The sequence below is a fragment of the Rhinatrema bivittatum genome, chromosome 3 (genome assembly GCF_901001135.1).
Source record: "Rhinatrema bivittatum chromosome 3, aRhiBiv1.1, whole genome shotgun sequence".
NCBI lineage: Eukaryota > Metazoa > Chordata > Amphibia > Gymnophiona > Rhinatrematidae > Rhinatrema > Rhinatrema bivittatum.
In genome coordinates, this window is record NC_042617.1 from 5,688,618 (window position 1) to 5,699,049 (window position 10,432).

A 10,432-nucleotide genomic window follows, 5' to 3' on the forward strand; every position below is an offset into this window, starting at 1 on the left:
CAGTACTCGCAGAACCAAATTAAGGTTCCAGTCTGGACGCATCCCACAGTCAAGCGGACGCAAATGCTTCACTGCCCTTCAAAAACGAATGACATCTGGGTGCGAAGCCAGCTGCCTTCCCTGATCTTACCTGTACTCAAAGCGAATTGTAAGCCAATCTCTTGGCCAAACTCTTCTGCAAAAAAAATGGCAAGATGTGAAGAACCTCCACCCATAAAGGGTCGACACCTTCTTCAAACACCTTCCATACTCTGACATAAGCCAGAGAAACAGATGGCCTCCTAACCTGAAGTAATGCAGCAATCACCACTTCTGAGTACCCTTTCAAGCACAATCTCCTCCTCTCAAAAGCCAAGCCACGAGACAAAAGTGATCTGCCTGATCCAAGATGGGCCCTTGACAAAGATCATCAAATGACTGAATCGGATGGATCTGTCCACTACCAAATGAACCAGATCCACAAATGGTGTGGCTATTCTGGTGTTACAAAAACCACTCTCCCCTGGGTGCCACTCCATGCACCACAAAACTCAACCTACAAGAGGCCACAGGGGAAACACATACAGCAGAATTTCCATGGACCACAGGAGGACCAGAGCATCGACCCCCTTCAGATTTCATCTTTCTCCTGCTCTGAAAAACCAATCCACCATGCTATTGAGACACAGAGACATCAGGGCCAATAGTGGTGAGCCCTACCAGGCTCGAATGAGATCCATGGCCTCTGAGGATAACTCCCATTCCCCTGGATCTAACTGCTAACTGCCGTCTAATCCGGCCACATGGGATGCCACTACCCCCGCCAGATACTGTTCTGCCCAGACAAAAGGTTCTGGGGCCTCCTGAGCCACCCAGTGGCTCTTCGTCCCACTCTGATATACGCCACCATCATCGCATTGTCCGAAAAGACGCTCACTGATTCGTCCTCAGATCTGAGGAGAAAGGAAGCCAACACTGTGAACTGCTCTCATTTCCAAGTGATTGATAGACCTTGGGCCATTTGCCCTTTACAAACAGCCCCCCTCCCCGGCTAGCATCCGTGGTCACTACTACCCAGTCTGGAAATTCCAGCTCCACCCCTCTCTCCAGGTTGTGACAAGACAGCCACCATGAGAGACTGGACCTGGCACATCCCTGAAGTGGTAAAGGCAGGTAAAAAAAACTCCCGACAATGGATTCCAATGGGACAAAAGAGCTCGCTGCAGAGGCCGTATGTGAGCAAACTCCTACGGAACTAATTCCAGCATAGAAATCATAGAACCCAGGACCTGAAAATAATCCCAGACCCTCGACAACGAAAGGCAGAGTAAACGAAGCATCTGAAGACTGTAACTTGGTCACCCTCTCCAAGGTAAGGAACACCTTGCCCATGCAGGTATCGAAACCCACCCCCAAGTATTTCAATGACTGTGATGGAATCAAATTGTTCTTCACTAAGTTCACTACCCAGTCCAGGGACCGCACAAACTCAGAACCTGCTGAACTCCAATTCCGACTTCGCCCCTATGAGCCAGTTGTCCAAGAAAGAGTGAACCAGAACCTCTTCCCATAGCAACGCTGCTGCTACTACTACCATCACCTTTGTGAAAGTCCTCGGCACAGTCGCTAAGCCGAAAAGGAGAGCTCGGAACTGAAAATGCTCACCTAGCACCACAAGCCACAGAAACTTCCAATAGTCTAGACGAATGGGGATATGCAGACTTGCCTGTCAAATCCAAAGACGCCAGATACTCCTCTTTGCGAACAGCCGCTATCACTGTTCACAATGTTTCCATACGAAAACATGCACTCACACCACCACATTGACCTTCTGCAGATCCAGAATAGGCCAAAAGGTGTCCTCCTTCTAAACCACAAAGAAAAACAGAGTACCTTCCCTGGCCCTTACCCCGGGGCGATAGAACCGGCACCCTTGCTTCTAAGCATCGCACGCGCTGTAACGTATCCCTCACAACTTCCCTTTTGACGCTGGATGTACAATGAGACACTACATAGGCCTCTCTGAATGGGCGTGAAAACTGTAACGTGTAGCCATCTTTTATCGCCTCTAGAACTCGATCTGCTGTGATCTTAGTCCACTCCTCATAAGAGGGTTAATCTCCCCACAACGGCCTCCACAGAGGAGTGGACCTGCCTGGTCATTGGAAGCCTTACTTCCTCCGGTCCCTTGACCAGAATTATCATAGGCAGGTCTATGAGCCCCTCAAAAAGACTGCTGCTGCCCCAATCCTTGCCTTTGCAATGAGAAGGAAGCATTCTTGCTGAAACTGAATCTCCTTGCTTCTCTTAAATGAGAATGAGACAGGAAATTCTTCTTGCCGATCTTTTTATCATCCAGCAATTTGTTTCCCTCTGACTCACCCAAATGCTTTATCAATTGCTCCAAGTCGTCCCTGAACAACAGCTTCCATTTGATAGGGAGGTTACACAGTTGCAACTTGGACCACACATCCTCAAGCAATTATACAACCACAGGTACCTTTGAGCTGCCACCAAGGAGACCATATTCCTGGTGGCCAAGAATTCCCCATCCCCACTGTCACCGATGGTTCATGGAACTTCTGAGGACCAGGATGGTGTAGGGGAGCCTGCTGAGGAGATGGTTGCTGATGATACCAACAGGCTCCCCTACACCATCCTGGTCCTCTGAAGTTCCATGAACCATCGGTGACAGTGGGGACGGGGAATTCTGTTGAACCAGTCTGCCTTCTGTCACGTGGTGGCAAGATGGCCACCACTGCCTCAGTGTCTCAAGGCCTCTTTGCCAGCACCCAAAGATCGGGTAACTTGCCTGCCTACAGTCCCCAAAGAACTGCCTCACCCAGTCACGCCCAGGCTCTTCCTCCTCCCACTCCAAGTGCTGGGACTCCCTAGCACAATTTACTAGTGTCGTGCTTCTCACTCATCCCACACGAGCCAGCAGCAGGATCAGCATTTGAGTGAATCTCCTGCTGTTGCAGAACCAGTCTCGCAGTGGGAGCTGTGAAATCTTGCTCCTCCTCTCGTGAGACTGACCCCACAGCAACAGGAGATGACGTCACTCAAATGCTGCTGCTCCTGCTGCCAGCTTGTGCAGAAGATGTTTTTTTCCCCTACATCGGATCAGGTAGGGGTTTGGCAAGCCTCCTCTGCGTCCTGAGGTATTGTCTTCAGCTGCCCGTGGGGTGGCATCCTCCAGGTGGCCCCGCAGCCTCCGCTCCACTTTGACCACTAGCTGACCCAGGCTGCTGCCTCTTCAGAGCTGCCACCCTGTGCAAGTGCACGGCTTGCAGTGTGTTGCTCCAGCCCTGAGATGGCATATGCCGTCACCGCTGTGCTCAGCTCCTGCACACACTGCCTTTCAGCTGTTAAATAGCTAAGTCCACGGTGGCTGAAAAGCCAGGCACTCATCTGAGGGACCACAGAAATCACCTCAAGAATGCTCAACTGGGGGCGGGACCATTTGCTATCACCGCAAGAGAGCAGGGAGAATTAATTTTCCTTACTTCTTTTCAATCTGAAGCAATCCCTAGTGGGGAGATGCACATCCACCATCTGCTGGAGACAGAATACAAGGCGGCGGATATCGCTGTATGAGTATATATACTGTGACATCAGTTTGCTCTGTCTCCATCTGCTGGTAGAGGTGCATAACACACTTGTTCTGGATTAATCTGACTAGTCGCTAAGAAAATGATTTTGCTTCATACCAGTAGTAAGAAAGTGCTGCTTAAGAACATAAGAACATGCTATACTGGGTCAGACCAAGGGGCCATCAAGCCCAGCATCCTGTTTCCAACAGAGTCCAATCCAGGCCATAAGAACCTGGCAATTACCCAAAAACTAAGTCTATTCCATGTTACTGTTGCTAGTAATAGCAGTGGTTTTTAAGTGCATTAAGAAAAACAGTTGGAATGTATATGCTCAAATGAATGTCCATCAATATGGACTACTGATTACCTCCGCTACCCTCCCCCCCCACCTTCCAACCCCCTTACAATCCCTCATTCCTACCCCCTCCCTCAGAATACCTTGTTACCCCGAAAAGCCAACTCTTATCAGTTCTTACCAGTTTTGACACGTTACTCCCCATGCTTAAGCTGTATCCAAGTTTTTCTCTCCCCCTGTTCTATGTAAGACAACTTTGTCACTGTTTTTTATGGTTGCAATGTAAACCGGAGTGATAATTAACTCTGGTATTTGAACTTCGGTATAGAAAAGTTATAAATAAATAAATATGATCCGCTGAGACCAAAGATATATGGTAAGGAAACGGATGTAATGAAGGTTCTTTTATATATCGTTAACACTTCCAGGGAAAGACACCAGTGTTCGTGCAAACAAGTGTAATGTATTTGGATGCTGTCTTGATTGGGTTTATGCATTTTACTGGGTGATTAAGTACAAAATTAACCCATTTAGAGACGCTGCCCCGAGAGAAACCGGGAGAGAGAAACACGCACAGTCCAGAAATCCTTTCCCCTCTCCCAATCTGATGTTTCTATTAATTTAATTTAAATTTGAGATTCATCTGTCTTTCCAAGGTTAATAACCCATTCAACAAAATACACAACAAAGGTGCATATTCAGCCACTGATTGGCTAGCAAAGTTAACCAGATAAGTTTATGTGGCTAACTTTGCAGGGACATACAGCAGCACAGACATACTACTGAATATCCCCAGCTATCTTAACGTTAGCCGGATTACGTCTAACCTCACTTTAGGAGAGCTCTTTGGCAGGCCTAAACTTATCAGGCTGTTATCCAGCTCACATAGCCGATAGCTGACCCTGCCCAAGTCAGCTGGATAAACAGTTCTCTCAGTTGACGGGTTTGGTTACATAAAGATAGAAGAACTCTCTGGTATTCATTAGAGGTTGAGTTGGCTGGGGAGACAGATCTCGAGGTCTGGGAATGGGAAGGAGTGGCCCGACCGCCATTTCCCCACTTTTAGTGCGGATGCTAAGCAATGGTGGGAGGCAGACCTGAGACGTTTAGGTCACCTGTAAGAGGAAAGGCAATTAAAATCCTTTGCCAATCTTCAGGATGAGATTGAAGTATTGGCACAGACACGATCATAACATAAGAAGATTGGGAGGGAGTGGGAGAAGTGCAGGGTTGAGGGATGGACATGGGTGGCCCCTGATGCAATTGAACTGGCTCTGTTGCTGAGCCCAATGCATCGTAAAGCTAAATTAGTGGTATATAGGGCTTTTTCCAAGATTACCTTGGAGCGGGCGTCAGCAGGAAATAGACTTATAGTGCCATTTCGAGGTTGCAAAATGGAGAAGGATTTGTCACAGTGAGTACAGGTCTTCCCTGTGCACCCATAGGGCTGAGCTAATGGTTAAACTAGTTTTATGTATATATCGCAATCCTCAAAACTTCTGTACTACGTCGTCTCCTCTCTGTTGGAGAGGCTGTGGGACTGTACAAGCATGGGTGGTGGGTAGAGTCCAGCGACTGACTGGGCAAACGGTAGAGGTGCAATTTAATCTAACTACTGGGATGGGAATTGAAAAATTTAAGAAAGAATTGATCCACCACATGTTACTTGCAGCTAGGTTTGTAATAGCGACTAAATGGAAATCGCTTCCTACAGGCACAGGTGCATGGCATTGCTTTAACTGAAAAGCTGACACGTTGAAAGGTAAAATATGGGGGTCAGATTGGGAGCTGTACAACGGCTGGGGGTTCGCCACTCTAAGGACTACTTAGGTAATGAACCTAAGTCTTTGTTCTCACGTGTCTTGTTTTAAGTTTATGGCTGTATGTTATGTCTGGCAAGTTTAAATAAGTTCTCTCAAGGCCAGTCAGTGCAGCTGCACTTTCAAATCCCAACATTTTAAGGATGATTTGTATATGATGTAACTGCTGCTCTCTCACTTCAGTGTATACCACGTCGGGGGATTGATTAATCCTGAGACATTGTCTAAAAATGTTTTAAATCATTAGAGATGTGAATTGTGTCCTCGATCGTCTTAACGATCGATTTCGGCTGGGAGGGGGAGGGAATCGTATTGTTGCCGTTTGGGTGTGTAAAGTATCGTGAAAATCGTTAAAATCGTGAGCCGGCACACTAAAACCCCCTAAAACCCACCCCCGACCCTTTAAATTAAATCCCCCACCCTCCCGAACCCCCCCCCCCAAATGCCTTAAATTACCTGGGGGTCCGTAGCCTTAAATTACCTCCGTAGCAGCGGTCCGTAGCTAAATCGGGGGAAGGGGGAGAGCAGGAAAAGCGGCACACTAAATAGTGTAGTCTTCAGCTGGCGCCATTTTGCAAAATGGCCGCCGCAAAATGGCGGCAGCCATAGACCAAAACGATTCGACGCAGGAGGTCGTTCCGGACCCCCGCTGGACTTTTGGCAAGTCTTGTGGGGGTCAGGAGGCCCCCCCAAGCTGGCCAAAAGTTCCTGGGGGTCCAGCGGAGGTCCGTGAGCGATTTCCTGCCGCGAATCGTTTTCCGTACGGAAAATGGCGCCGGCAGGAGATCGACTGCAGGAGGTCGTTCAGCGAGGGTTCCGGAACCAGACACGTTCAGCGAGGGTTCCGGAACCCTCGCTGAACGACCTCCTGCAGTCGATCTCCTGCCGGCGCCATTTTCCGTACGGAAAACGATTCGCGGCAGGAAATCGCTCACGGACCCCCGCTGGACCCCCAGGAACTTTTGGCCAGCTTGGGGGGGCCTCCTGACCCCCACAAGACTTGCCAAAAGTCCAGCGGGGGTCCGGAACGACCTCCTGCGTCGAATCGTTTTGGTCTATGGCCGCCGCCATTTTGCGGCGGCCATTTTGCAAAATGGCGCCGGCTGAAGACTACACTATTTAGTGTGCCACTTTTCCTGCTCTCCCCCTTCCCCCAATTTAGCTACGGACCGCCGCTACGGAGGTAATTTAAGGCTACGGACCCCCAGGTAATTTAAGGCATTGGGGGGTGGGGGATTTAATTTAAAGGGTCAGGGGGGGTTTTAGTGTGCCGCTGGACCCCCAGGTAATTTAAGGCATTGGGGGGGGGGGTTCGGGAGGGTGGGGGATTTAATTTAAAGGGTCGGGGGTGGGTTTTAGGGTGTTTTAGTGTGCCGGTTTTCCTGCCCTCCCCCTTCCCCCGATTTACGCTTTTTTGACGATAAATCGGGGGAATTGGTATTGTATCGTGGCCCTAACGATTTTTGACGATTTAAAATATATCGGACGATATTTTAAATCGTCAAAAAACTATTCACATCCCTATAAATCATTCCCTCAGCTCTGATGCTTCTGTAACCCCCTCCCCCTCATCTCCTATTGACATTGCTTCCCGCCCCCCCCAAATCATCAGATAGTCCTACTCCTCCTCCCTGGCTCTGATATTCCTGAAACCTCTTCCCCTAGCTCCGATGCCCCTCTGCTCATCCCCTCCCTAGCTCCAATACTCCCATTACATCAGTTTTCCCCAGTTCTGAAACACCCATTACTTCCTCCACTCCTCCCCATACCCCCAGCTCTCATACTCACATTAATCCCTCTCCTAGCCTTCCCCCAGCTTCTATACCCCCTGATTCTCATAGGAAAACTGGTTCTTACCTGCTAATTTTCGTTCCTGTAATACCCCAGATCAGTCCAGACAGGTGGGTTTTGCATCCCTACCAGCTCCTCTAACACCTGAGCAATAAGCGAACCAACTCCTCCTTTTTAAGCAGGCGTAGGACCCGAGGATTATCCCCCTCAGTCACCAGAACCTCATCTGGATCAGGGTAATCCTTAAGACTGATCAGGATCAGCATTTAGGCTCTCATCTGGATACACCCCGAGAAGATGCAGGACCCTCCTGCATATCATCTGAATCTTCCAAATCCCCAAGGGCCCCAGCTCCCACCCAAGGCAGCCCCTGGCATCTCATAAGATCCCCCAAACCCCTCAAGGGAACCTTCCTAGGTTTCTTAGGAGGGACAGTGGATCTTTTACCCCCTGCTTCCTTCCTTGCCAGTAAGGCCCTATGCAGGAGAACAACAAATTATGGGGAAAACCCATCTGGGTCATCAACCCCCCAAGGGAGAAGTTAAACATCTGATCCTCCTTCCCCATCCTGGACCTCCTCCACATCTTGTCCCACAGGGGTGAGAGGAGATGGGGAGTCTCCGAGTCCAGAAGAATCTTGGGAACAGTCCCCCTGGGTCCGCAGCCCCTGCCTCCAACGACCTGGAGGCCCTAATATCTGACGCTGCTCCCGCAGAGGCCCCCTCCTTCCCCCAAAGCACAGCTGGTGCAGAGGGACCGCGAGTTCAGCCATGCCAACCAGAGCCACAAGCCCTGCATGCAGCCATGCGTGTTTTCAACGCCATCCCCGACGCAGCAGGAAAAACATGCATGCAGAGTGGGCCCGATTAAGCAGCAGGCTGCACACGTGGAAGAGGCCTAAGCCGCATGGTCATCTCAACCGAGCGGCGCACAGCAAGACCGCCTCACCAATCAAGTTTCCCCGCCAGGGGAAAAAAAAAAAAAAAAGGTCAGCGAGCTCCTCTCCCTCTTCCTCCTGCCGACCGTGGCACCTCCAGCTGCCTAACACCCCAATCGGTGAGCCAGCAAAGTACTGAATCTCCTTCTATGTATATACTTATTTTTTAAACTTAATTTAATATAACAAAAACAACAAGAAAAAGAATACGTCCCTGACCAGTAGCCTCAGGCTCACAGGAGGAGACTTTGAAAGCAGAGAGGGAACCAACCCACTGGATGACCTGCTCAACCTAAGGGATGGTCCACAAAGGTACTTAGCACCTTGGGAAGCGCACTCTCTACTTTTCTAAATCCCTTCTAAAATTTTTCTCTTGTCAAAACTGCAGGTTTGACCTCTACCATCTGCTGGAGACAGAAATACTGAGGGACCGCAGGTGGCACTCTCGGTTATGTAGCAGTGCCTCAAAGTTTTTATTCTCTGCCTCAATCGGCTGGCAGGTATGCATAAACCACTTGTCTGGACCGATCTGGGTATGAACAGGAAACTCCCATTACTCCTCCTCTAGCTCTGAAGCTCATATATTCCTTCCTCTCCCCAACTCTTATACTCTCTTTAGTTTATGGCCCCCAGCTCTGATACTTGCTTTACTCCCTCTCCGATACTCCCATTATTCTCTCCTCCACCCACTCCCCAGCTCCAATACTCACGTTGCTCCTTTCCTCAACTTTGTTGCTCATTTTACTCCCTTATCCCAGACTCAGGTTAATGCCCCCATTACCCTCCTCCAAGTCTGATATTTATTTATTTTATACTTTTTTTTATACCTACCTTCATGAAAAATATTATATCAAATTGGTTTACAAGGAACAGTGTGATAAAACATTAACCTTAACATAAACAAGTTGCAGGAAAGTTACAATAAAACAGGGGTAATGGGGCTAAGGAGTAGAAGACCCTAGAAGTGGAAGGAGTAACTCGGAAACAATAACAGTGCAGTAACAGTGACTGATATGGTGCGTATTGAGTTAGGGGTCTTAATAAGTGTATTCCGTGACTTAACTGGTGCTGGTTTAGTTACGGGAAGACTTGTAGAAACAGCCAGGTCTTAAGTTTTTTCTTGAGTGTCCGCAGACAAGGTTCCTGTCTGAGATCCGGGGGGATGGCATTCCATATGGTTGGTCCCGCTGTCGAGAAGGCCCCTTGTCTAGTGGTTGTTAGATGAGTGGATTTAGTGGAGGCGGCATGTAGGGATCCTTTGTATACCACCCCAGTCCCTGACTCTGATATTCAGGTTAATTCCTCCCCCACCAGTCCCTGATATTGATTCATTTGTTTTTCTATACCAACATTCGTGGGTACATCGTGCCAGTTTACAGAATAACTGAAAGGGGGGGAAATACAAAAAAAAACAGGGGGAGGGGAGCAGTAAGGAAGATAAAAGAAGCGAGCGCAGCGAGGGAGAAAAACAAGACAGAGAGAAAAAAATTGGAACAGTACCTGATGGAGAGTAAGGTACAGAGGTGGAGGAACAACCGAGAAATAATATAAATAACATTGCAAAAATATACATTCAACAAGGCAATTAAAGTCATCCATTGCAGATTATAAGTTCAAAAGGAAAAATATATATACCATACTTAAATTACCCCCTCCCTTCCTCCCATATTACCCCCTCCCCCGGTTCTAATACTTGCATTGCCCCCCAGCCCTACTACTCCTATTACTACCTCTCCTCTCGGCTCTGATACTCATGTTCCTCCCTCCCTTCGCCCCTGGGCTCTGATACTGACGATGCTCACGTTATTCCCTCTATCCCGGCTCCCATACTCACGTTGCGGACCCCGAACTCCCCCAGAACGACCCGGTTCCGCATCTCCTCCACGATGCCACTCGCCCGCGCCTCCATCTTTCCGCGCGCAGGCCGCCGGGACGGGACGGGACTGGCTCTCGGCGCAGGCGCGGTACCGCGGGAGGTCGCCTCAGGCCGCCATGTTGGGAGTGGCGTCTCTCCTCT

The 10,432-nt window shown here is 49.1% G+C and overlaps 1 protein-coding gene across 2 annotated transcripts in view; it reads right to left on the reverse strand.

The window, feature by feature from the left end:
* POLR1C (RNA polymerase I and III subunit C) overlaps nucleotides 1–10,404 on the reverse strand; it is a 61,364-nt gene extending 50,960 nt beyond the window's left edge. For both annotated transcript variants that reach the window (XM_029592837.1, XM_029592836.1), the window contains exon 1: nucleotides 10,250–10,404. In XM_029592837.1, the coding sequence (XP_029448697.1) occupies nucleotides 10,250–10,324 (75 nt within the window). In that variant the 5' untranslated portion in view covers nucleotides 10,325–10,404. The remainder of the gene's footprint in view (nucleotides 1–10,249) is intronic.
* Between the last annotated feature and the right edge of the window lie 28 nt (nucleotides 10,405–10,432).